This window comes from Capricornis sumatraensis, chromosome 20, assembly GCF_032405125.1.
Source record: "Capricornis sumatraensis isolate serow.1 chromosome 20, serow.2, whole genome shotgun sequence".
Classification (NCBI taxonomy): Eukaryota; Metazoa; Chordata; class Mammalia; order Artiodactyla; family Bovidae; genus Capricornis; species Capricornis sumatraensis.
The window spans coordinates 53,456,830-53,484,628 of NC_091088.1; the positions used below are offsets into that span (position 1 = coordinate 53,456,830).

The following is a 27,799-nucleotide window of genomic DNA, read 5'->3' on the forward strand; positions in this document are numbered from 1 at the left end:
AGGAGTACGGCCGCTCAGGTGCAGGCTCTCTGCGCCTGCGCTCTACGCGTCCCGCCTTACCAGGTGCGCCCCGCCCCCTACCTGGCCTTCCACCTTCAACAGCTGCTTCGAGGCGGCCGCCATTACCTCTGGCGCCCACCGAGGGTCTGGGGGTGTGGTGGGGTTCTGAAGGGTAGAGGGAGTCTGGGGCGACTGAGGAGCAGAGAAAATCATCGTGGGCACAGGAGGCAAAGTATCCGCACACCGAAGGACCGAGAAAAGGGCTTCCTGGAGATTTCCTGTGTGGCGAGGGCAGAGGCGCGCCCCGCAGACCCCTACGAGCGCCCGCACCCGAACGCAAGGCGCTCCAGTGCGCGTGCGCGTGCGTGGAGAGGGTCTTCCCGCACCTGCTCGCGAGACCCCAACGACCAGAGGCTCGAGGCCTTTCCCCTGGGCTGCCGGGCGGAGTCCGTCATGGCGCAGCTTTCTGAGCCGAGGCGGTGCGGGGTGCTCCTCGCCCTGCTGGCATCGCTGCTCCTCTCCGGGGCTGAGGCGGCCGACGAAGAACGTGGCGTCCACGGTGAGGGCCCAGGCGGGTGTCCTGGGGGTTGTGGAGGGTCGAGAGGCCGGAGGCGGGGCGGTAGGGGCAGGGTGGAGGGGCTAAGTTGGGGAACGAGGAGGGCCGGAGCGAGGTCTGAGCAGGGAGAATTCGCGAGGGAGGAAGTTTGGGGGCGATTGGGTGAAGCTTAGGGGGGTGTAGTGGAGCCAGCCCTGCTGGATTGAACCTTGAGAAAGAGATTCGGGAGCCCCCGGGAGCGAGGGCGGGTGACAGAGCCGGGCTGGTAAAAGTTTCCTGTAGAGGAGGGAGGAGACTGGCTTAGGGCTGTTCACCAAGAAGGAGTGGCAGAGGCCTTTCCTGTGGCAGGAAGGAGGTGAGGGACCGAACCGAAGACCAGCCTCTTCCTGCTAGCGAAGAAAAAGCCCAAGAAAGCCCGCGGTGGGCGGCCAGCCCCAGAGGACAGGGCTTGGGTTAGGGGACCTGACCTGTTGGCCTGAAGCCTGCACCCTATGTTTTTGGGTATTGGACCACAGCCTCCTAAGAAATCTTTCTGGGTTCAGTTGCATTAGAGCGCCTCCCAGAACAGAGGTGCTTCTCAGTGATATTCAAAGGAAAAGAAAAGCAAATATGTTGGGAGGGAAAACTTGCACGGGGTGCAAGGGGCGGGGATGGAGCGCCTCTTGGCTTAAGAATATTGGCATTGAGAAGCTGGGCTTGAATTTGTCCTTCGAGGTTGGTGGAGGGTAAGACCCAATTTAAACCTCTAAACTCTTCGGAAGTTCGGCCTGAAAGATCTTTTTGAACAAGTATTGGTTTAACCTTACTTCTGCAGACAAGTACAAGCAGATTTTGAAAATAATCCTCCTGAAAGAAGAATTCGTTGATTCAGCAAAACTTCTTGAGCCCCTGCTATGTGTCAGAGGGCAGTGCTGAAAGCTGTGATACCATTTATGACTCAGGCAAGCTATGTCCTTGCACTTAGAGAGCTGATACTCTAGTGGGATAGACAGAGACAGGGAGTAAACATTTAAATAAAGAGTACTTACCGCAGTATTAAATTACTAAGACGTAATTGAACAGGAAGAAGCAGACAAACAGGGATGATGGGGGCCACTTTAGCTCATGTTCTCAGGGGAGGTCGCCCTGAGGACAGGGACAGCTGAGCTCTAATGTGAAGAAGGAACAAGTGGCAGTGACACAGAGACCTCAAGGATGATTGTCCAGTTGGAAGCAATGGAGTACAGGGGCCTTGAGGCTGGAATGAGCTTGGTGGTATTTGAGGAAAAGACTGCCAGCGCGACTGGAGTAGCGGTGTGGAGGGGGGAGGTGGGAGATTGGAAGAGGAGGCCAAGTGGGGAAAGCAGACAGGAACCAGGTTACTTTACAGGCCAGCATTTTGGATAGAAAGAGAAAGCACTGGTGTTTGAACACCAAGTCATCTCCTGCGGTGACTTCTGAAGACTGTTATTTTCCCTGTGCCCAAGGCAGAGAGGAAAAAGTGAGTTGAGGGCCTGTGGGGAGAGACTCAGCTCCAGGGAATTAGAAATGCAGGTGTTGATCATTCTTGTGATCTGAACTAGAATTTGTCAGCCCTTCTGGACATTTTTTAGATATACTCCTCAGTACGTGGAATTCTCCAGGCAAGGTTACTGGAGTGGGTAGCCATTCCCTTCTCCAGGGGATCTTCCCAACCCAGGGATCAAACCAGGGGCTATTGCATTGTAGGCTAGATTCTTTACCGTCTGAGTTATCCAGGAAACCCATACCTTCCAGTTAGCTGGCCTGGGATTTTTGTCAAAACAGAGTTTGGGGCTAACATCTATTGCTTACTTTGAGCACTTAGGCATTGTTTAATTCTTGAAACAACTTAGTGTGGTGGTGAAGATACAAATCTTGCCTAAGGCTACACATTAGTAATTGACAAAGCTGGGTCTGGCTACAGAGACCTTTTCTGCTTGTTCCCAGTGGTTTCCCAGCTGCTGTAGCTGGCTGGACCTCCTGACCTTTCAGAAATATTCCTATCTGGCTGGGTAAACTAATGCCCTTGCTTATCTGAAGTTCTGTTTGTATGAGAGCTGAATCAACAGCTTATTTGGAGACAAGAAGTAGTTTTTATTCCTCTGCCCACCTTCTGATTGCTTTGATTTTTCTCAGGAAGCAAAGTCGTCCACTAAGAGTGAGGTGTTTCTCCAGCCACACACAACTGTGCAGGTACCTCCAGATGAATATAACGGAGGGAGGGGGAGTGTGTAAGGGGGTGATCATAATGGTTGGTCAAAGAACAATCTATGTGAAGATATGAGGGGCTGAGGGGTAGTGGAAAGGTGGTAGGGCCAGTGAGTTATTGGACCTGAGGTTTCAGAAAGAATGGACTAGGAAGATAAACTACACTCGGCAGTGAGGGAGACCCATGAAGCTGAGGTTCTGAAAGGTCTAGGGGAGCGGCTGTGGGGAGGACAGTATCACTGGAGGAGAGGAAGTCTAGGAACCAAGAGGCCAGGATGGTTGTAGGAGCACCTATCTGGATACAGAGATCACCAAGAATGGTGATAAGAGCCACAGTGGGAATGACGGAGCTAAAATCAACGGAGAAACAAGGGGGGATGAACTGGGTCAGCAAATGACACACAGGGTGGGGTATGATTTACTCTAAGGACGAGAGTCATACCTGGAGTGTTGAGGGTGGAGGGAGAATGGTGTAGAAGCAGTGCCCACTTGCAAGGGCACAAGAGAAGCTGTCTCTTCAGGGGCAAGCTGGGTTCAGTTAGGGTAAGACTGTTCAGAGAAGAGATTGAGGGAATGAGAGGTTTTGCTGAAGATAGGCCTTGAGTATCAGAGACTCCGGGAGTTGAGGGAAGGGAGATGGCAACCAAACAGGATGCATGGGGATGAAGGGTAACTCGGGAGTCTGGAGCTGGTGTGGTGATAAGCAAGTGGTAGGAGAGTCACGTGGTGTCGAGACGGACAGTGTTGGTGAGGCACTGGGTGGCAGAGGGCAGATAGGAAGGGGTGTGGAATGTAGTGGGCATTTGGAGGCACACCTCTGCAGATGGAGGTGGGGGACAGTTGATACATCTCCGGGTGTAATTAGCATCCAGTGACAGAGCCAGTCTGCCGTGGAAACACAGATTATAAACTGGCTGCTGAGACTTCCCTGGTGGTCTAGTGGTTAAGACCCCGCACTTCCCATGCAGGGTCTGGGGTTCAATTCCCAGTCGGGAAACTAAGATCCCACATTCCATGTGGCACAGCCAAAATATTTTAAAGTAAAAAGTAAATAAAACTATTTAAAAAAACCCCACCAAACTGGCTGTTCCCAGGAGGCCTCAGACAGGCTTTATGTGACTTGTTTCTAGAATTGAGAGTTTTTTAATGAAATATTTTGATTTGGGGCTGTGCCTAAAAAATATGAAGATCTGGCGCAGTGTTCCCACATAGCACCCTGGGGTAGTGCCAAGTACTTCTGGAAAGGACACAGACTGCTCTCTGTGTTTATTCCCCTGGCCTGCCCTCTGTATCTTCTGAGCGTTTGAGTTGTGACTCCCACATTAAGAATATGCCCCATTTAGTAAACAAAGGTAGATAAACATAAAAGTTTATAAATTGTACAGTTCAGTGTGTGTATGTGTGTTGTTATTCTCAGGGAACAACCCTTAACAGGTGGCCACAAACGTGCATGATTTTTATCTCTTCTTGCGTGGTAAGTCCTGGTATTTGGAGTACCTGCAGATATATCATTTTGATCAATACAAGGGCAAATAGTATATTCCTTTTCAGAATAGAACCTCAAAAATTCCTTTTGGGAGTGGTCAGTTAAATGTAGTTCCTACTGCCAGTAACTTATACATGAGAACTTGTGTTAATGGTTCCTTGGCTCATAGCCCTTTGTTGATTGTTCTTGGGAATTTCCACTGGAAACAAGTGTGGCAGCATTCATGTGAAAGCCTCCAGCGCACTTTGAAGTGATCTTCTGTGTATTTTATTTTACTTATTTATGTTCGGTTGCACTGGGTCTTTGCTGTTGGGCCCCAGCTTTCTCTAGTTGTGGCAGTTGGGGGCTTCTCATTGCCAAGGTTTCTCTTGTTGCAGAGCACGGGCTCTAGAGCTTGGGGACTTTGTTGCTCCATGGCATATGGGATCTTCCTGGACCAGGGATCGAACCCATGTCCTCTGCATTGGCAGGTGGATTCTTAACCACTGGACCACCAGGAGAGTCCGTGATCTTCCATTTGCATCAATTTCTTGAATTAATTAGTTTCTCCAGAACTTTGACTGAAAGAGTGAACTTTCCAGTAAATCTCCAATAAGCATATTAATCACCACTCATTTCTCGTCTCCTCACCCCCATGAATAGTTGTAAACTGGGTAGTCAAAAAGGATGAGAGATAAGAATGAAATTGCAGCTGGTGTTGGTGATCATCTGAGAGGTCTCCAAAGTGGCATCTTACACTATTTTCATCCTTCATAGAAGCACTCGTTCTATTTTCAGGAAAGACAGGTTGGTTCCAGGACAGTTTGAAATATTTATTAACTGATTTATTCAACACAAACACCCACCAAGTACCAGGCACAGTTTTAGGCCCTGGAAACAAAGCACTGAATGAAACAGATGGCAACCCCCCCACCCCCAATCCATGACAGTTACATTGTAATGAGAGGAAGACAATACAATAAATAAACAATGAATAGATACTTGGTAATGAGTACTATAAAGAAAAATACGGTAGGGAGGAAAGATAATTTAGAAATTGGGGATTAACAGATACACATTCAGTTCAGTTCAGTTCAGTCGCTCAGTCGTGTCCGACTCTTTGCGACCCCATGAATCGCAGCACGCCAGGCCACCCTGTCCATCACCATCTCCCGGAGTTCACTCAGACTCACGTCCATCGAGTCAGGGATGCCATCCAGCCATCTCATCCTCGGTCGTCCCCTTCTCCTGCCCCCAATCCCTCCCAGCATCAGAGTCTTTTCTAATGAGTCAGCTCTTCGCATGAGATGGCCAAAGTACTGGAGCTTCAGCTTTAGCATCATTCCTTCCAAAGAAATCCCAGGGTTGATCTCCTTTACTATGTATAAAATAAACAACAAGGACCTACGGTATAGCCCAGGGAACTGTTGGTACTGAAGATGTTCAGTATGGTGTAATAACCTACAATGGACAAAAATCTGAAAAACTGAATCACTTGGCTGTAAACCTGAAGCACTGTAAACAATGATTAAAAAGAGAAGAAAAGGAAGGTAAGGTTTGGTGTGTTTAGTGCTAAAAACATGGCCTTTGAGGCTGAAATGTTGACAATACTTAAAGAACATTGAAGGATTTGCCTTCAGGCCCACTGAGGGAAAGTGGACCCTTACCCTGGTCAGCATTTGAGAAGTCAGCCTGTAATAGAGAAAGCCAGCCTGTGACGTGTATACCTGTCTCGTGAGTCATTTGCAACACTTCGGCTTGTCTTCAGGTAGTTGGCCAGGCAGCCAAACCTCTATTTACCATGTCCTGAGGCTGACAGGCTGAATAAGGGATGAGGTAGCCTGTGATTCATGTGAGGCAGGAGAGACCCTGAAGGGGTCACACTGAAATGACTTAATTAACCCCAGGAAGATTTCATGGCCCATTGGTCACTGACTAATAAGGAGTTCACAAGTGACCGCAGAAGCATTAGTGTATGGATTATGGACCTCCTCTTCTGATGCTGGTCACAAATGTCGTTTCACTTGTTTCTGGCAAGATAATTTTGAAAACTCTAATGAAGGGATGCTGAGGCCCAGGAACTTTGAAGTTAAAGTTACTTGGAAGTTTATTTGAAGCACACTGTTTTATTACTAGAAAGCTATTTTAGAAATGAGGCAAATGTTTGAGATCGATCTCACCAGTGGGGTCCTCGGTCCCTGGCTTCAGAAGCCTGTGATTCTTTGTGTTTATTCCAGGGTCAGTCATTTAGAATCTAGGACATGTTCGGGAAGTGGGGTAGAATAATAGATAGTATAATAGTTTTTGACCTTTCAAAGGGCTACATATATGTCTGTGGTGTTAGTGGGGTGATTAGAGAAAATGTCTAAAAAGTCTCCGGGGGTGGGGGGTGATAATAGAAAAAAAGGTCGGGAAACATTGTTCTAGGTAGATAGCCCATAAGCTATAATCAGTTTCTGAAAAATGGTCCCAGGTTTTAAAAAAGTTAAGAACCCCTGAATGTGAATTAACAGTTCAAAGCCCATGAAAGACTTTGAAACTACTGTTTGAAATTATTCAGATTGACCACTGTAATTCTAGTTACAGATTTAGGTAAGGGTAGAATTTATAGTCCTGCTTGAGTAATGAATATGAGGTGACAGAGGGTAGGAGTGGTGGCTGCATTGTGATGATGGTTTATGGAATGTACACCTTTATATCTAAATATTTTATATCTAAAATGCCAAGACTTTATATCTAAAACAAGATTTTATGAGTTTTACAATGTAAGTTGGGTTTGTCATTGTAAATGTTCTCTCCTCGTAAATACCTAGCAGTTAAAATTATTTAAAATAACTTTAAAGTTTCTGAATTACTTATCCTAATAATGACGACTTCCAGGCACCCGAACCTAGAGGAAGGCATGGGTAGTAATAGCTTTCTGTCCTAGAAGCAGAAGTTCTCAAGGATGTAGAGCCTATCCAGCTAACCAAAACAGGTGGATTTATAGATCACCTTGAAATAAGACTGATTGTGAAATAAATGTCAACTTTGGGATTTGGCCCAGCAGAATTAAAACAGGGGTGAATATCTGCCTCCCCAGTATTTAGTACCTCTTCACTCACACAGAAGGTGAGTCTCTCATTCCTTGGTGAAAAGATAACTTGAAGTCAAAATAGGTAACCAACGCATAAAGTGAAGTGAGGTAAAGTCGCTCAGTCGTGTCCGACTCTTTGCGACCCCATGGACACCAGGCTTCTCCGTCCATGGGATTTTCTAGGCAAGAGTACTGGAGTGGGTTGCCATTTCCTTCTCCAGGGAACTTCCCAACCCAGGGATCAAACCCAGGTCTCCCACATTGTAAACAGACGCTTTACCATCTGAGCCACCAGGGAAATCACGGATAGTGTTTCTTATTTTCTTCTCTCCCACCTCTTAATCTCCCGATATTGTAGTGTTGCAGGACTTTACTGCAGGTGAAAATAAGGAATTTTACACCTTCAGGCAGGCATGCCAGGTGGTTGCACAGCAGAAAAACAGGGAAAGAGTGATGGTTGGATTGCTTTGATCAACTCACTGACTGGAGTTTGTACTTTGATTTTCTATATCCCCTCTATCCTGTCAGTCACCACCAGTCTGGGCTTCATAAAAATACACTACTTATTCAAAGCTTCGTGCCAAATGTTTTAAGCATTTATAATGGAGTAAAAATGCCTTTAATTTTTACAACACTCTTAATGATTGGTCCCAGTGTCAAAAAAGTCCCTTCCATTTGAGTCGTTTTTAAGAGAGGCATCCGCAAGCCCACAGAATTTATCTCAGTGGGACATATGGAGGGAAAACTGAATCTCTGCTTTATTACTCAGCAGTGAATTCAGGTTACATTGAGCAAATGCCCTTTCCCAGACAAGCCATTGCAAGATAGCCTCTAATACATGGTGCATTCCACAGCAGTAAGCAAAAGTCTAGGTCTCACAAGATGGGACTTACTGCTAACAAACTTGTCAAAAAACATTTTTATATTAACTAGATTTAGAATGGATATTAATCACACAGAGAGGCCTTCAACCGGGGCTGAGTTATCTTTATAATGTCCTCAAGTTGGTTCTTCAGCTAACGTTCTCAGCTTTCGCTTTAATCTTGAAGGGATTTTAAAGAGAACACTCTCCTGTCTACTACAGAAAATATTTCTGATACAAGATGTGTGGGTTTTTCCACATCAGGCAATTCTCAGCAGACTCAGAATGGGTGTCGGGCAATTTAACTCAATTCTGAAGCTGCTGGACGTGAGCACAGATCCTGCAGGTTAAGGACTCGGTCTCACAAGACTGCCCTTCTCCCTTCAGATGCCAATCAAAGCCCAGGGTTGTCATCTGTCAGTTTCACCAACTTGAAATGTTCCAGGGTTCGCATAACCCTCTCAGATCCAGTTTGCTAGAATAGTCCACAGAACTCAGAGAAATACATTTACCAGTTTATTATAAAGGATACAAATGAATAGCCAGGTGAAGAGAGGTCTGGGAGGGTCCCCCAGTGTACAAGCTTCTGTCCTTATGGAGTTTGGAGTGAGCCACCCTTCTGGCATGTGGGTGTGTTCACCACCCGTTCAGCTGGGATATTTTATGGAAACTTCATCATGTAGGCATGATTGATTATTAACTCAGACTCCCTGGAGAATAGGAGGTGGGGCTGAAAGATACAACCCTTTAATCTAGGCTTGGTTTTTCTGGCACCCAGTCCCCATCCTTTTTGGCGGCAGGGTGCTGTGCCACACAGCTTGTGGGATCTTAGTTCCCCAATCAGAGGTTGAACCCAGGCCCACTGCAGTGAAAGTGTGGAGCCCTCACCACTGGACTGCCAGGGAATTCCCCCAGCCTCTATCCTGAAGTTCCTGAAACTTTCTAGGGCACCCCCAGCCACTAGTCATCTCACTGGCATTCAGTAAGACGATTGTGCCACTCCAGAGAGCGCTGGGGTTTTAGTTCTTGTGTCAGAAAACCGAATATTTATTAGAGTAGAGCACAATATGGCACTCAAGAAATTCCAAGGGTTTTAGGAGCTCTCTATCAGGAACATGGGGTGGGGAGAGACCAAATACATATTTCTAATTATGTCACAGATACGATAGGTCTGTAATCAGAGCTTTGCCTTACCAAGCCTCCCAAGAGTCTGATTTAGAAGCCTCTGAAAAGAAAAATTTTTTTTAATTAGCCCGACCTAAATCAGAGAATACAGGGCTTGCTGACTTGAAGAATGCTGCGTTTATGCATTTTCCAGCTTTATTGAGAGGTTTACACATTTTTGTTGTTTGTATTATTGTTTCCTTATTGTGAATGAGGAAATACACGTACAGGGAGGTTAGGAAAGCTGCCCCCACCCCCACCCCTAACCCCAAACAGTGGGCAAATAAGAGGCAGCCAGGGGCTCCTACACACACTGGTCCCTCAGCAGGACAGCTTCCTGTGGGCCCTGTCCTCTAATCTGTCCCCTGCACTTTGGCCAAATGACTTTTCTTACTGTGTCACTTCCTGATACCAGAGCTTTTCCTCATTTCCTTTGTGCCCTGTGTGGCTTACAAGCCCTTTAAATTTAGGGTGTGATTGTAGTAGTTTACCTTGTGTGGTTTTCTTTTTTTCCTTCTGTCCAATCCAGTCTTGTGGCTCTAACTTAATCGTAAACCCCTGGAGGTCAGGGGCTACCTTCCCAGTGGGTGCCTTCTATGTAGCTACTCAGCTCAGTTTACCTTAGAGGGTTCCAGCTTATGCCACTGTACTTCCCAGGGTGGCTGTTAAGAACACCCCTTTTCACTCTGAAAAGTGTCTTGATTGGAGAATAAATTGTATGATCACCCCATTTACATAGATGAGCTATTAACCAAACACTGTGTACTAATTTGTGTTAATTTGCTTCAGTCGTGTCCAACTCAACAACCATATGGACTGTAGCCCTCCAAGCTCCTCTGTCCATGGGATTCTCCAGGCAAAAATACTGGAGTGGGTTGCCATTTCCTCCTCCAGGGGATCTTCTTAAATCTCCTGCATTGGCAGGCGGGTTCTTTACCACTAGTGTCACCTGGAAGCCCCATAACCAAACACTGGTGTGCCTAGTCACTCTATCGTGTCCGACTCTTTATGACCTCATGGACTTGTGTAAGCCTGCCAGGCTCCTCTCTCCATAGCGATTCTCCAGGCAAATCTACTAGGGTGGGTTACCATGCCCTCCTCCTGGAGATCTTCCCAACCTAGGGATAGAACCCAGGTCTCCCGCATTGCAGATGTATTCTTTACCATCTGAGCCACCAGGGAAGCCCAAGAATACTGGAGTGGGTAGCCTATCCCTTCTCCAGGGGATTTTCCCAACCCAGGGATTGAACCGAGGTCTGCTGCATTGCAGATGGATTCTTTACCAGCTGAGCTACCAGGGAAGGGTCAGTCAGTCAGTTCAGTTGCTCAGTTGTGTCTGACTCTTTATGACCCCATGAATCGCAGCATGCCAGGCCTCCCTCTCCATCACCAACTCCAGGAATTCACTCAAACTCATGTCCATCAAGTCGGTGATGCCATCCAGGCATCTCATCCTCTGTCGTCCCCTTTTCCTCCTGCCCCCAATCGCTCCCAGCATTAGAGTCTTTTCCAATGAGTCAACTCTTCGTATGAGGTAGCCAAAGTACTGGAGTTTCAGCTTTAGCATCAGTCCTTCCAATGAACACTCAGGACTGATCTCCTTTAGAATGGACTGGTTGGATCTCCTTGCAGTCCAAGGGACTCTCAAGAGTCTTCTCCAACACCACAGTTCAAAAGCATCAATTCTTCGGCGCTCAGCTTTCTTCACGGTCCAACTCTCACATCCATACATGACCACTGGAAGAACCGTAGCCTTGACTAGAAGGACCTTTGTTGGCAAAGTAATGTCTCTGCTTTTCAATATGCTATCTAGGTTGGTCATAACCTTCCTTTCAAGGAGTAAGCATCTTTTAATTTCATGGCTTCAATCACCATCTGCAGTTAGTTGCTTAGTATTCTCAAGATACTGGGGAATTTAATACATTCATTTTGTTACCATGAAAAATGTAACAATTTAAGCAAACAGAAGGGGTGACTGTAATCCACTATCCAGATAAAACTCTGAAAGAAAATAAGTTGTGCATTCACAGTACTGCTCAAATTATCCTAAAACATACCGATGAAAAAAAGAAACTGGAAAAGCTTCTGCCTCCTTTAGTCTCTTTTTCCTAAAGGTATATTCACACACATATCTAAATTAAAAGTTAAAGGAAATCATAATAATGCATGTAAACCATTCTTTTGCTTTTGTCTCCCTAGTTCTATACCAGCATATGTGTAGTGTGTGTGGATGTCTCACAAATTACTTCACCAGCCTGAACAGGGTGTTCATGAAAATTCAGTGGTGAATTTTCAGCTAATGTAGGTTTGTGGGTAGCAAGCCCTTCGTAAGTATGCTAATAGTTGTCCCTGTTGTTTGAAACTCAAATTAATGGATTCTTCCTAGTTTGCTTTTCGGTACTGAGGAGTGAAGTGTATTCTGTCCTCTATTTTTGTTGTTGTTGTTGTTGTTGTAATATTTTCACATGTCTGAGTATTATTGTAGCAAATCATTTCCTGTTGGCCATTATCCTTTGAATTCTATGTGGCTTTCATGAAATGAGTAGAGCTGCTTTTAGTGATGAAAGGGTGTGTTGTCATAAGAAACGTGAGCCCTCGGAGTCTATGTGATAGCTTCTGACCACACATAGGATTTGCTGAGTTCTGTGACATGACGGGGGAGGAGTACATGTGGAAAATCTGAGCAGGGTGTTTTTATAAACACTCTCTAAAGAGCTGATTGGCAAACTCCAGCTCGTGGTGACTGCATGCATACAGCCTGCACACTAAGTATGGCTTCTGCTCTTTTTTTGGTGGTGGGGGTGGCTGTGCCGGGTCTTCATTGCGGCACTTGGGCTTTCTCTAGTTGAAGAGCACAGGTTCCAGGGTGCTCGGGCTTCAGTAGTTGCGCACCACAGGATCAAACCCATGTACCCTGCATTGGCAAGCAGATTCTTAACTACTGGATCAACAGGGAAGTCCTTTAATAGTTGAAAAAGATCACAAGAATATTTTACGGCATAAAAATTATATGAAATCAATTTTTATTGGAATGCCAGTCGTGGTCATTTATTTACATATTACCTTAGGCTGCTTCTGTGCTGTAATGACAGAGTTGACTAGTTCGACTGTGTGACCCGTGAAGCTTGAGATAAAGGCAGTCCTTGGTTTGCATGGACACACATGCATGGTACCTGGTCACTGCACATGTGTTACTCAGTTCATACACAGCAAAGCATGTAGTTGTGTTATCTCGTTGCTCCACAGAAAATGCGACAGTTTACAAAAATGATTGATCGATAGAGGAAATTGGGCCAAAATAGACCAAAGTGTAGCAAAGAAGACAAGTGATACCGCTGGGTGTGAAATTCGGGTTGAGCGTAAATGGAGTGATCAGAGGATGAGCCAGCTGTGGGAGTGGGCACTGCCCGCCATTCGAGACCGGTGTGCAGCCAGAGGAGCTCACAGGCATGAAGAGAGTAGTTGGGACAAAAAAGGATGGTGTTCTGTGTGTGGAAGTCACGCTCGCCGAATCTTGGACAGAATGCCAGGCAACTCTCTGAGCGGTTTCATGGCATTGATAGAGCAAAGCATGAAAGGTTAGAAGCTGACCCAAACCCAGAGAGAGGTATGACACTTACTCTAAGGTGAAGTGAAAAGAAACTGGCCTCATATCAGTACGTATATGACTAAAGACCTTTGCAAGTACAATTCACACTACTCTTGGTGAGTTTGCTTGCTTCTTTGCTTGCTCAGTTGTGTCCGACTCTTTGCAACCCCATGGACTGTCCAGGCCAGAATACTGGAGTGGGTAGCCTTTCCCTTCTCCAGGGGATCTTCCCAACTCAGGGATTGAACCCAGGTCTCCAGCATTGCAGGTGGATTTTTTACCAACTGAGCCACAAGGGAAGCCCTTATTTACAAAGTACTTATTTACAAAGAAAATTAACACTTCAACTCTCAAGTTTCTAATGTTTTAACTTACAGTGAACTAAATAAATATTCATTTTGTTATTTTTTATCCTGTGCATTTGTAACCCACAGGTTTTTTTTTTATCTTAAAGGTCATGGAACAGTCATAGTTTTTTCCATTGTTTTGCCTTATTTCACACTGTTCTGGCTGTATTTACTATCTGGCCCATCTTAAAAAAGTGTATTGACGTTTGCTGTAGAGAAAGCAGATCGGGGGAAGAAAAGGACCATTTCATGAGTGGGTCCGAGCTTGTGAGATGATCCAGGGCTTTCTTTTTTTTGATCCAGGGTTTTCTTATTAGGAAACAGTGAGGCAGTAAGTTGGTGTTTTTCAGTGTATAACACCCACAGGAGTAAAAAGTGTGTCAAGGACTAGAGTCTCAGGAGAGTTGTTTTTGCTTGTTTTGTAAGTAAGCTGACTCTGAATGGGTATAAAAAACATGAATAAAAGAAAATGCCAAGTTCAAGGTGGTTGTTAATTTAGGGGAGAGAGAACAAGTGGGACTGAAGTGAGGGGGTACACAAAGGGTTTCAGCTCTGTCATGTTTTGGTCCTTAAAATGTTAGAATTTCATAATGCTGAGAAGTCGGTGTACCAGTGTTGTGACATTTTCTGTAATTTTCAAAATATTTGAAATATATTAAACTCTTCAGTAGGGACAGCTGTAATTGTGCATTTCTGAAGAATGATTGGATACCATCTTCTGAGGCCTGTAAAATTAGGTTGGGTTAGTAGTGCCTGGGAGCTTAAAGTGTCTGTGATGTCCTTGTTAGAAGGTAGCAGGTCATTCTAGCAGGTAGGGTGGAGTAGAGCACGTCTGAGCCATTGGCTCCTTATTGTGGTTAAAGCTCAAGTGACTTCAGAACCAGAAAAACCTGTTTTCTATGACAAAGACCTGTCTGTTTGGCAATTTTGTAACTGCTAATGTCCAAAATGCCTGCCAGGGTTTTGTAATTTAGATTCCTATTTCACATAATATGTGACTTTAACCATTTTTGATGCTTTTCCAAGACAGTGTTACTCTTTCCCATTTTTTCGTATTCTGAAGCAAACGTATCCAAATTTGGCGCCCCTCAGCTTTTCCCCGTTTTTTTTCTCTTCTTTTTTACCCTCTATTTTTCCCTCCATTTTGAAAACTTAACGGAACGTATTTAATTTTGCACTAACATTGTTGAGCATAGAAATAGGACTTGAAACAATGTTTTTCATGATTGTTTCCCAAAACTATTCTGAGACCAAAATGTCATCTCTTAACAATAACAGTTATTAAGGAATAACTTCCTGAAAATTGTCCAGCCAAGTCCTCTCAGCCCGGGGCAGTTCTTTGGTATGGTGCTATCAGTGACCCTGTCATTGGGACCATGAAAAGACCTAGCAGAAGGCCTGGCCTCCAGTTGTGATGAAGCCTTGAGGAATGTTTTGGCTTTTAGGCAACTTCAGTTTCCTGTTTTTCCCACTGCCTGTCACTGCAGTTGCTTTTTCTTTCTTTCCATCGAAGGGGTCCTTAAGTTTGTGCCTGAGCTGTCTGATCAGATCAGTTTGATTTCAGATCCAGCTCTGCTGCTTGCTTAGGCTAACCTGCCCAGAGTGTTCTCATTTGTAAAGGGAGGTGGGTGTTACCGCATGAGTCAGCTTTTATCATGACTATTAGAAATGGCGCACATAACGTGCCCGGCATCTAGCTTAGTGAAGGCAGTGAAATGGAGTGTCAAGAAATAATCCATGCTCTGCATTTTGATTTTAAGCTGAGTCTACCAAAGATAGTATTCTGACTTTTTGGAAGCTTTTTCTAAGGAAGTTGATAAGTCATGGAAGTCATCTTACATACTGAAGTATTTCTGGCTCTTTGTACAACAGAAGAGAGAATGCATCAATGTGATTTGGAGTGAGGTGAAGAACATGTGACCTGTGTTTCCTAAAGGAACATTCTCTCCTTTGAAACAAAACCAAACAAACAAAAAAAACCTCCTTCTTCATAAGATCATTTCCTTAAGCCTAGAGAGTAAAAATGTGTATCGTAGAAGCCGAAAAGCAATTTAGTTAGGAAAGGCATGCAGCAAAATGGACTCTTCTCCATTCCATTTGACAGGGAGCCTCCCTCCTCACAGAAGGTACTCTGTCTTGACACAGTAGCTGTGTAGTTAAATTTCATCTTGGTCGAACCTAGCTTTGGCCAACTAATCTGCTACTTAGAGCTCTTTTACTTTGTTCAAATTTATTTTAAAAAGAGATCAGCTTCTTTCTGTTTTTATTACAGGAATTTCCAAGTGTACACGAAGTAGTAGAAGCAGGTTTATGAGCTCCCATAGACCATCACTCACCTTCAACAATTGTCAGCATTACGTCTTTCCATATATACTATGTCTTTAGTGCAGCAGGTGGGTGTGTTAGTTGTTCAGTCGTGCCTGACTCTCTGTGACCCCATGGACTGCAGCCCACCAGGCTTGTCTATCCATGGGGTTTTCCAGGCAAGAATACTGGAGTGGGTAGCCATTTCCTTCTCCAGGAGATCTTCCGGACCCAGGGATCAAACCCAGGTCTCCTGCACTGCAGGCAAATACTCTATCCACTGAGCTTCTCTTAAACAGACATTTCTAAATTCCCCGGGACAAAAATGAAGCCACCCCCATCCCCTCCTACTCCACCCAAGGAACCTGAAAATAAGGCTGCTTCCAAAACTTAAACCGTGAGATCAGTGTGTGATCATTGACAGCAGATGTGAGCAGCTGAGACAGAATGGCCTCTCAGTCCCACAAAGTTCGTAAGGAAGGAACCATCACATCTACAGAAAGAGCGTTCCGGTCAGGAAGCGGCATTGGTTCGTGGCGGCAGTTAGAAAAGTAAGTGTTCAGACGCAGACCTTGACCACGCTCTCTTGACCGATGCACATCCTGAGCCGTCTCCTGAGAGCCTCTAGTCCGCCTGGTAGATCCCAGCAGAGTGGATCTTCATAGGAATCCTCCAGAAAACTGCCTTACTCAGACGCCGAGTGACCTGCTTCATGTCAGCTGGCTTTCCGAGGTGGTATGTTGGCACACATCCACCCTGCTGAACAGTTATTTTCTCAGTGTCCTCTGTGTGCTTTGTTACCAAAATCAGCATCCCTGTGCCTCCTCAGCCCTGGGGCACTAAGAGTGCCTGTCTGAGCCTCCAAAGAAGAGGCCAGATTCCAGGCAGTGTTTATTTCACCAGGGTAGCTACTGTCCATCCCTGGATAAGCTTTCTCCCTCCTCCTCTTTATGCACCCTCAGGTTTCTGTACCTGCACAGAACATCTGGCAGAAGTATCTGGCATCCTTGCTTATGAAAAGCCACCCAATTCCCATTCTTTATACTGTGGTCACCCTTCTGTGGCATCTGACAGTTCCCGGCAACCCTGCCTTGAGCTCCGTTCGGCCCCTCTCAGGTGTTTGTTTCAACTGAGACGTAATTCACAGTCCACACAGTCAACCCATTTAAAGCATACAATTCCTTTTTCAGGTATTTTTGCTTAAAAGACCATACCCAAAGCTTTTGGAAGTTTTGCTTTTGTTTTAGATTTGAAGGGTTTGTTAACAAAAGAAGCCTTTATTTGTCACACACAATAAACAATTTCAGTATTTAATAGAGGGTTATTTAACTGAATTTTACTACACAGTCATTAAAAGAAAAGAGAAATAGAAACAATAGGGAAGAGTAGCAGTGTGTATGTACATCACCAAATTGGGCCCACCAGCATTCAGACCTCAGCAGCGCTGGGAAGTCGCTTGTTAACAGCCGCCTGGAGATAGTGCATCCGCTTTGTTGATGAGGCTGCAAATTGCAGTTTTGGGGGGCTCCCATTTGTAATCCCAGGCTGCAAACTGATATCCTGGTCAGTTTGCCTGCTAAACTTGTAGCTCTGGTTTTAAGTTTTACAATGCTTTTTGTTTCACCTGGTGAGTCACAGGATTTTCTGGACCCCAGGGGCTGGCCGAGACCTGCTCCCTCTCTCATCTAAAGTGCCTCTTGACTTGCTGATAACGGTGTTTTTGCAAGCAGGCGGGTAGTACAGGCAGGGTCAGAAGACAATCAGAGGCCTGCTCTCCTGCTTCTGAAGCCTGAACAAGACTGCTTCCATTTTCATTTCCCTAACAGCTGCTTGGGAAGCAAGGACACCAAGCAGTCAGTGGTCTTCAAGGCTCTCAGCTTGGCAGGGCATTGGACAGGCAGCTGCCACACCTCGGCAGCAGTTGGGTGCCTCTGCCCTAATGTTTTCAGTTTGGGGTCATAGGGGCTCCTGTCTGGGTCCTCTCCAGCTTGTCATGTTGATAGCAGTGCTGCTTCTGGCCTTTGACAGCCTGGTGGGTTGGGCAGAAACATACACCAGAGAACTCTTCTGCTGTGTTTTCCCTGGGCCTTGTTGATGGTGTTTGTTTTGTGACTTTTGGCACATTGTCAAAAATGCCTGTTTGGGGTGCACACCCAGCTTGTTCTGGTTGATGCAGTTATATGGACAAAAGGGGTCTGAGCCTCTTTAAAACAACAACAACAACAAACAAAACTGATTTGTTATTTATATGCCATAAAATCAGTTATTATAGGCATACAACCCAGTGGTACATTTACAGAGTTGTACAACCATCCCTACAATCCAATTTTAGAACATTTCTATCATCCCCATTTGCAGTCATTCTCCACCACCCCAACCCCACCCCCACCCCCCAGCACCAGGCAAACACTAATCTTACTTCCTGTCTCTCTTGGTTTGCCTTTTCTGGACATATTGTATGATTCCATTCACATGAAGTGTCCAGATAAGGTACTTTTTAGCTGATGATTTTGGTGATGGTTGCTTGCACATTAACACAGACTTTTTTTACTTCAGAGTATGCTTTTTCTGCTCTGCTAGTTACCTGTGATTTATTGGAGTTCCTTGGGGATGTTTGTTTGTTTTGCATAGTACCAGCCTTTTGTGCCCGTAGATAGATGTCTTGTGGAATGTTTGGTTTCCTGCCCGCATTTTGGGAGATGCAGCAGAAGCACAGATACTGCTGTCTCTGCTTTGAAAGGCTTCCCCTCAGTGAGATACCCTAGCAAGGCTGAGAACAACTGGGGAGGAGTCATTGGCAACATATAACCCAAGTTTTGGGCCCTGGGATGGTTGTGTTTGAGATGTTTAGGAAGCGCCCTGTGCTGGGCCTTAGGCAGGTTGCAATTCCCTTATGCAGGAAGGCAGAGATGTAGGACTTCCCTGGTGGCTCAGATGGTAAAGCGTATGCCTATAATGTGGGAGACCTGGGTTTCATTCCTGGGTCGGAAATGGAGAAGGAAATGGCACCCCACTCCAGTACTCTTGCCTGGAAAATCCCGTGGACGGAGGAGCATGGTAGGCTACAGTGCATGGGGTTGCAAAGAGTCAGACACGACTTCAGTTCACTTCAGAGATGTAGGAGACCAGGGTGGAGGCAGAGGTGATGTAGGTTCATGATCCCAGAAAGGGGTGACATGGAAGTGCAGAGCAGACACTGAACCACACGGTCAGGTGACTTCCCTTTTCAGGTTGCTTTCAACCCTCCCAATTCCTCCAGAAGAAATGGTCATTCTAGTAAAGGTGTTGTCTCCAGCACTTGTTTATCTCTCCCTTTTCAAGAGAGAGAGCAGAGGGACTTCCCTGGTGGTCCAGTGGTTAAGAATCTACCTTTCAACGCTGGGGACATGGGTTCAATCCCTGCTCTAGGAGGATCCCATGTGCTGTGGGGCAGCTAAGCCCACGCACCATAACTACTGAGCCCGTGCTCTAGGGCCTGTGAGCCTGACATGAGACGCCTAAGCCTTGCACCTAGAGAGTAGCCCCTGCTTGCCACAACCAGAGAAAACCCGCCTGCAGCAACAAAGACCCAGCTCAGCCAGAAATTAATTAATATTTTAAAAGAGAGCGAGCAGATCTCTAGGCTTTCTGTAGACAAATGTATCTGGCTGGAATTTTATAACTTTGTTCTGTTTCCCTTGTACCAAAGCGGGGCTAGATTTGGAGGCACCTTGTAACTCCAGACCATCAAGATAGGAGCCATTATAAACGCTGGAAGAAAGGAGCAACCTGAGTTGCCTTTGAAGGGTTGGCGGTGGGGGGAACTAACATTCGGGAGCTTCTTTCTGAGGCTCTAGTGGTAACTCGACTATGAAGTGGCCAGTCTTGGCAGAGAGTAGACAGGAAAAGTTAGGAAAGGTCCTTCTGGGTTGCTAAGAGCACCATGCTGTGCGCGTCCTTCCTGACCGCACATCGCCAGCTCTAGTCTTTGAGTGCTAAGCTCCCCTTGGCCTGGTGAGACAGGTACATATCCAGAAGGATCCTGCTGCAGTCTGGTGTTTTGCCTCTGAAGTCCAGCTTCTGTACTGGGTGGGTGTGTGTTTGATAATGGGGCAGGGGCAGTATCAGCACACAACTGACATTCAGTGCAGTTGGGTAGTCAGTATCTTTGTTGTTAGATGATGCCTTTTTTTCCTATACAAAGAAGGAATCCCTAAGCAGGTCTGATGGCGACACTTTAGAAACGGCTCACAGAGGAGCTGCTGGAACTTAAGGCTCTGGAAAGCTGTAGGCCTCTTCCTCCAGGGCTGTGCGTGTTCTCTCTTGCCTGAATTGCCCTGCTAAGCATGGTCTCTGGTTGTGTTTTAGATTTTTGCCACCTTCCCAAGAAAGTGGGAAGATGCCGGGCCTCCTTCCCTCGGTGGTGGTACAATGTTACTGACGGATCCTGCCAGCAGTTTGTGTATGGAGGCTGTGACAGGAATGACAATAATTACATGACCAAGGAGGAGTGTCTTGCGAAGTGTGCTGGTGTCACAGGTAAGACAGTGCTGTTGGGGAGGTTTTATCACCTGTTGCTGTTTCTCGGTCATTAAGCTGTGTCTGACTCTTTGAGACCCCATGGACTGCAGCACACCAGACTCTTCTGTCCTCTGCTATCTCCTGGAGTTGGCTTAAATTCATGTCCACTGAGTTGGTGATGCCATCTAACTGTCTCATCCTCTGCCTCCTCTTCTTTGCCTTCAGTCTTTCCCAACATCAGGATCTTTTCCAGTGAGTCGGCTCTTTGCATCAGGTGGCCGAAGTATTAGAGCGTCAACATCAGTCTTTCTAATGAATATTGAGAGTTGATTTCCTTTAGGATTGACTGGTTTGTTCTTGTTGTTGAAGGGACTCTCACGAGTCTTCTTCAGCACCACAATTCGAAAGCATCAATTCTTTGGCATTCAGCCTTCTTTATGGACCAACTCTCACATCCATATGTGACTATTGGAAAAACCATGGCTTTGACTATATGGACCTTTGTCAACAAAGGGACATCTCTACTTTTAAAAAATATATATTTATTAATTTGTCTGCATCAGGTGTTAGTTGTGGCACGTGGGATCTACTTTCCTAACCAGGAATCAAACCCAGACGCCCTGCACTGGGAGTGCTGAGTCCTAGTCACTAACCACCAGGGAAGTCCCGGAGTTTGCTTTGTTATACGCTGTCTAGGTTTGTCATAGCTTCCCTTGCAAGGAGCAGGCGTCTTTTAACTTCGTGTTATCTAGAGACACCTTATTAACTGGGTCGTGGATGTCTTTTGCTCTTTGCTAGTTCTTCATGGCTGAAACTGGGAGATATTTTTAAAAGCAGAAGAAACTGGCCCGGTGTGAAGGTCACGCACACACGGTGGTTTCACGGCGGTACCCTTCCCTCTCTTCTAGAGCCAGGGGAGGGGGGACACGACTGCTTCTCCCCCCCAGCTTCCTTCCTCCCACTAGTGAATGCACATTCCATGCCACGCCAGGTCTGCTCAGACAGGCAGCCCCCTTGTTCCCTGGGCCTTTGGGTTATTTTTACCTTTGGAACAAATGACTTGAGGAGCTCAGCCAGCCAGCCGAGTAATGAATCAAGTTAAAACTAGAACACACTTCTGGAATCCGTCCTTGTCCCAGTCTTCAGTGAGGACTTCTGTGCAGTCACGTTGACCCTGTGAGCCTCCCAGTTTAAATAAAAACCTAAGCCCCACTGCAGCATGTGCCAGCTCTGAACGCAGCCTTGGGGGACTCCTTGAGACCTGATAGCAGTGAGATGTTGGCCCTCTGGGGCCTGATCCCTCCCAAGTGTTCCAGAGACCTGAGGATTTGGCCAGCCAAACTGTCTGTTAAAGATTTTCACTGGCTGCTTCTTTCATTGTCATGGGACTTCTTACATCCTTTCCTGACAGTTTGGCATCGCTGGTAGCACCTGGATTGTGATTCTGGGTCAGAAAGTGCTTGTGGCACCCTCAGAGCTCACAGCCCCGCCACCCGGGAGCCTGCGCCAGGCGTTTGTATCTCCTCCTGCACTGGCTGTACCCTCTGTTGGCTTTGAGCTCTGCATTCAGAAATCACATAAGTGAATTAAAGTTATGTGCGTAAAGAGAGGACAGCAGCAGTGGCCTTGGCTGTGGCCTGAGGTTTACAGTAGCACCCAGGTGCATGAACCCAGCCGAGACCCAGTGCCTAGAGGAACGTTTTACTCATCTTTATGTGCCCAGCAAGTGCTCAGCGCTCAGCACGTGTTTGGAGAGCCAAGGGGGCTGGTAATATTTTTGGATTGTGAGTGAGCCCCTCATTTTTTAGGGGGTGACTGGCAACCTCACCAAATGGTGAGTAAGGAAAATACCATTTATTGTATGTTATTTTCTCTTATAAGCTGTGATCCAGTGCCAGGGAAGGAATTAAGAGGAAATGTTTTTTGCTACCTTTCCTGACCTCTCCCTATCAAGAGTTCACAGTATGGGACTTCCTTGGTGATCCAGTGGTTAAGATTTCACCTTGCAGTACAGGGGGCATGAGTTCAATCCCTGGTTGGGAGGCTGAGATCCCATATGCCTCCTGGTCCAAAAAACCAAAGGGCATAAAACAGAAGCAATATTGTAACACATTCAATAAAGACTTTGAAAATGGTCTACATTAAAAAAAAAAAAGAGTTGACAGTAGCAAATGCACATGCCGTTCTGGTTACTCCTTGGTTTCTCAGGGGGGAGTTCAGTTTTAAGAACACAAGCAGTGAACAGCGGGCATAAGATGGAATGTCTCTGCTGAGGGCCATGGGGTGTAGTGTTTTGCTGGCAGAAGGCAGACAGCTGTCTTCCTAAAGGTCAGAGTCTGGCCCCAGCCTGGAGGTCCCAGAAAACCCATTTGCTGGCACCTGAGCATGGCTGCACGACACAGCTCCTGAGGCATTCTCTTGTGAGTCTGCAAGGAGAACTGGAACTGCCAGGGCGACGACTGGGCAACAAGTCACTCACGGAGTCCTTGCCAGCAGATTCCCTCCCAGGCAGGCGAGCTCTGTGGGGAGCCAAATGAGAATGACAGTTCATTAACAACCGATTAATTAATTGTAATGAGAACCAAAGCCGCTGAAGGGACCTGACTCTCCCATGTAGTCTACGCTTTATTCTGCGTAGACAGAGCTCAGCCAGATTCCCAAAAGATTGCTTGATGAGGGGTGGGGCGGAGCCAGGAGAGCTGGTTTGTATGTGAGTGTGCAGTGGCATCAGGTTAGACCTGCCCCACGCCTCTGCACACTCTGCACACGGGAGGGCTCCTCCCTCCTGCACCCTGCCAGCCCTCCCTTTTTTGCACTTCCTTAAATGGCTAGCCTCTCCACCCACCCTCTTAGCTTTGTGTGTGTGTGTGAGAGAGAAAATATACATAGCATACAATTGACCGTGTTAACAGCTTTAAGTGCATGGGTTGGTGGCAGGAAGTGCGTGCATTCCCAGTGCTGAGCATGCCCTTCAGTTTTTAATTCACTTCGTGAGTTAATACAGTTCAACAGGTTATTTGGCCCTGGAAGCCATTCTGTTTTTTTATAATGTCACTTCACACGTCTTTGCTCTGATTTCCAGCTGGTTGATCTTAACGTTTAACCCACAAGGACAGTCTTGGTTCCTTATTTTCCAAGTTCTGGCAGGTTTGTGGTCCAGCATGCACTCTGAAGAGCCCACATAAAGGAGAAATGGGAGTCTGTGAGAGGCCCACAGGACCAGGCCTGCTCAGGGATGCAGTCTGTTTTGTTTCACCAGCGATCTTAGAGGTGCCCTTTCTCACTGTACTGTTTGTTTGTCCCCTTGCAGAGAACACCACTGATGAGCGGACCAGGGATAAAGCAGATTCCTCTGTCCCAAGTGGTAGGTTTTTAAAAAGACCCGAGATGGAATGAGGGCCATCCAGATGGGTAATGTGAAAGGACGTTTGTCATTTGGGAGTTGTACCAGGGCTTCTTCCTCCTGGTTCTGTTGACGCAGAATTGGCAGGCTGGGGCTGCCAGCTTCTGGCTCCTGGCCACCTCCTCACGCTGGGGAGTTCGCATTGTCCTGCAGACAGGAAGGGCTGAGGGACTCCACAGTGCTCCCTCCTGGGGGCGGGGGTGTGCTACCGCCGCATGTGGCTCAGGCCTCAAGTCTTCACTGTCCGTCCCCACTCCTTGCCGCTTCTCCTTTGCTCTCTGTCATCCTTGCCGGTCCATCTCCCTCCCTGTGCTGAATCCTCTGTCCTCTGCCACCCCGCCTCCCTTCCCACTGCCGTCCTTGATCTCTTTGTGTTAGCCTGCTTTGTAGTGCTGAGGGCAGCTGCCCCATTCTTTGTTTATGCTTAAAGGACTCTGCCTCAGGAGCCTGGGGTGAGTGGCTCAGATGCACCAGCAAGGCCAGTCCCCAGGCAGCGGGTTCTGCCGATCGAGTCCTGCTGTAGAGGGAGGGAGTCCGCCCTCACCCCCTTTGAGGATGGCCCCAGTCAGCCAGTGGCCATACACTGGTTGCAGTCTTGATTCTGGTCCTTTGACTCTGGCCTCAGCGCCCGCATGCGCGTAACCATTTATTAGTTTAGCAGTCAACCAGTTGGCAGAATGCTGAGAGTTAAGGTTAGAGGCACTTTCCAGTTTCGATAGGCTAGGATTCCTGTGACTCCTGGCTACCGCTTTGCCTGGGTTCATTGTTTATTCTCGAACTGGCCTCTGCGAGGTCATCCAGAGCCATGGGGCACTGGATTCATAACTCTGGTGTCTGTCCTGTTTCAGAAGAAAATTTCCCCAAGAGAATAAGTGACCTCCTATACCTCTGGTCTTTCTCATCAACCCAGAAATTGTGGCTGGGATTGGTTTCCATAGTAACCCCTGACCTGCCGAGCAGGCATCCCCGTCCAGCCATGTGCTGGAGGCGCTGTAGAGCGCATTAGGACTGAGAGGTGATGAGCAGAGCTGCCCACGCAGAGGGGACTCCACTCCCTTCCTTCCAGGTGCCAGAGTGTCCACGCTCCCTCAGTGAGCCCCTTTCGACTCAGCCCCAGCTAGGTCACGTGTCCTGTGTCCATTCTGGCCTCCCTGACATGGAGACATGGATGTTTGTGTTTCAGTTCCCAGAAGGCAGGATTCTGATGACCTCTCCGGTGATATTTTCAGCTATGAAGGTACAACTTTTTAAAAAACACGTTTTCTTACTTAGTTGGGAATTGAGACACACTTGAGGGTTTCTATTAAGGATATCGTAGAGCAGGGCTTCCCGACCTTTCCTGGGTATTAGGACTCGTGAGGATGCCCTGGGGCACAGGAAGCAGGATGGGCCCACAGCATGCCCTTGGAGAAGTTTGCCCTGCCTGCCAGCAGCTGCGCTGTGGGGCAGGTAACTAGCTCTGCCCCCGAGCCCTGAGATTGAAATGAGCGGCCTGGTTCAGACCTCTCAGAGCTCACACAGATTGAGTGCCTACAACAGTCACTGACATAGGGTAACCTCCATAACCGTAGTCTGGTTATGCTACTGTGTAAAGAGAGAGGCATCTGAAAATGTGGGCCAGACTGGCCATGCCTGCAATTAACCAGTTTCTTTTAGCAGAGAGGTTTTCCCCATGGGCCAGCAGCCATATGATTGCTTAGGAGCATTCCAGCTCCAGTCACCTCTCCTGGGCCCTGCTAATTTGTGCCCCTTGGGCTGTCTCGCTCCCAGAACACTGCATTGCCAAGGCCGTCACTGGGCCTTGCCGCGCAGCCTTCCCACGCTGGTACTTTAATGCCGAGGAGAACTCTTGTGATAGCTTCATCTACGGAGGATGCCGGGGCAATAAAAACAACTATCGCTCCAAGGAGGAGTGCATGCAGCAATGCTTCGGTGAGTCTGCCTAGGGCCTCAGTCCAAGACACAGCCATGGGCAGGGGGACCCTCCCAGGAGGACCCAGGCCCTCTCCCTGTCCTCTGGACTCTTACCCTCACCTTTTTCTGACTCCCTAGTAGGGAGGGTGTGGCTTTGGCCCCAGCTGTTGGGCAGATATGTCCTATGTCCCTACTGGGGTGGCAAGGCCTCAGAACCCTCTGAAGAACTGGAAGAAGTCGCTTAGCTAGAGCTCCCCTCGAAGGCCCAGGACCAAGGGGAGGCCTCTCGTGGCTGCCACTCTGAGCGAAGGAGGGCTGGGAGCTGACCTCAGGGTTGTGTGTTTTCTTCCAGGCAAGCAGTTGTATCCTGCCCTGCCCCTCGGCAGTAAAGGTAAATGGCCTCTTGCCCCTCTCCACCTGCCTGCCTTGACTGAACTCGGCTGTCTTTGTGGCCTCATGTTGTCTTGGACACGTCATCCTTCACTGTCCACATCTTTTGTTAAAAAGCCACGTTTCTGCATGAGAATGGCTGGGCGGCTTGGAACACGCTGTAGACGTGTGTCCCATGGTGCGGCTTACATAAACGGGGGTTAGAAATGTGGTCATCTCTTCCCCGCAGCCCCAAGGGCGACCGAGGGACACTTCCTCCTGCTTAGGCATGCGGGACCTGCCGCACTCAGGCCTGAGATTAAGTGCAGGTTGGGGGAGCTTTGCCGCCCTGGCGTGTTCATCGCTGGCCCTGGGTGGCACCGAGGAGCGTGGAGCCCTCGCAGTGGGTGGGCCCCAGCCCCCAGCAGTGCTGTTGTCCCCACCCAGGCTGGTCTGGCGAGGAGGCTGAGCCTTCTCTCGCTTTTGTCTCTGATTCTGAGCCCTAATCATGGATGATAGTGTTTGCACAAAAGACCTGCCATGCCGGTTTGGCCGCTTTCCACCTGTTTCCTGTTCAGGCCTGGCCTGTGTGTCTGCCCCCCTTTAGAAAAAGGGATGAAGCTGGAACCTGGTTGGCCAGGCATCGGGGGCTGGAGGGTGGGAGATGGGGAGGGAATTGACCTTGTCTGGTTCTGCAGCTACGCGGGGAGAGGTAGCTGGGCAACTGCTACCAGACCGCATTCCTTAAGGGGAGCCTCGCCTGAAGAAAAAGCATCTTAATTGACCCGTGGGACTGCAGTGGGGCAACCACTGCCAGATTTGTCTGGGCAATTAGGAGTGTGAGGGTCCCCTCCTGGCCCTGCTCCGAATAGACCCACGCCAGAGATGGGTGCTTTTCCTGTACAGGTTGCCCCAGAGAGGTGGTAGGGAGATAGAGTTGAAGTGAGGATTTTTTTGTTGTTCAAAAAGAAGAAACACAAACAGCCACTCTGTGTGCACCTCGCATAGCACCTCCAATGTTTAGAAACCTATTTCTCAAGACTGTAGGGACTCTCTTGAGGACTCGACTTCCTGTCAGGCTTGCTGGGTTGGGGCGGGGGGACATGTGGCCCAAGGGCTGTTGGTCCTCCTCCTGAGCTCCCGCGGACACCGGTTGTGGCCACCTGGTCCCCGCCCAAGTTCTGAGGCCTCTCTCTCATCCACAGTGGTGGTCCTGGTGGGGCTGTTCGTGATGGTCCTGATCCTCTTGCTGGGAGCCTCCGTGGTCTGCTTGATCAGGGTGGCGCGGAGGAACCAGGAGCGCACCCTCCGCACCGTCTGGAGCTCTGGGGATGACAAGGAGCAGCTGGTGAAGAACTCTTACGTCCTGTGAACCCCCGTCGCCAAGGGGCTGCCCCCCAACCCCCTGCTGAGGAGAATCTGGGAAGGGAGGGGAGACGAGTGTCGACGCGTGTGTGCTTTTTCAAATAGAGCGATTGATTTGTACTTGCACGATCATTAGGGCTTTTGGTCTGTTTGTTCTTCCAGAAGGTGAGAGGGCTGCTCCCTGGCCGTCCAGATGGGTTTGCTTTAGAAGTCCTCTCAGTGAAGCTCTGTGCACAGTGCAGGTGGTCTGGCCTCCATCCGAGTCGGTTCCTCTTCGATTTCTTTCTTTGCTCCAGGTGTAGTTTTCTTTGCTTATGTTGAATCCTGTTGCCTCCTTTCCCATCACAAAAGTGATGTTTTCAGAGTTTGTTTGTTGTTGTTGTTGTTTTTTTAAGTAAGCAGAAACATGGCTTTTTTTTTATTAGGATTCTGAAAGGAAGAAAGTAAAATGTACAAGTTTAATAAAAAGGGGCCTTCCCATTAAAAAAAAAATATTCAGCATGTGCTTTTTTTTATGGGACTGTTAATATAGACTCTACCAAAGTATCCACAGGACATGAGATGTCCCCATCGAGAAACAGACTGTAACAAAACAACATCTTTCAGATCTTTTTGAAGGAAATACACCTTACATTACAACTGAGTGCTCATAAAGTTTCGCCAAACAACACTTGGCC

The 27,799-nt window shown here is 47.5% G+C and overlaps 1 protein-coding gene across 1 annotated transcript; it reads left to right on the forward strand.

Annotated features, from left to right (window-relative positions):
* On the forward strand, window positions 1-27,575 carry SPINT2 (serine peptidase inhibitor, Kunitz type 2). Its single transcript, XM_068992627.1, has 7 exons — window positions 1-559; window positions 19,919-20,089; window positions 23,382-23,435; window positions 24,658-24,711; window positions 25,245-25,406; window positions 25,741-25,779; window positions 26,963-27,575. Exons 1-7 carry the CDS (start codon window positions 454-456, stop codon window positions 27,127-27,129), a joined length of 753 nt encoding a protein of 250 aa, XP_068848728.1. The 5' UTR covers window positions 1-453; the 3' UTR covers window positions 27,130-27,575.
* The last annotated feature ends 224 nt before the right edge of the window (window positions 27,576-27,799 follow it).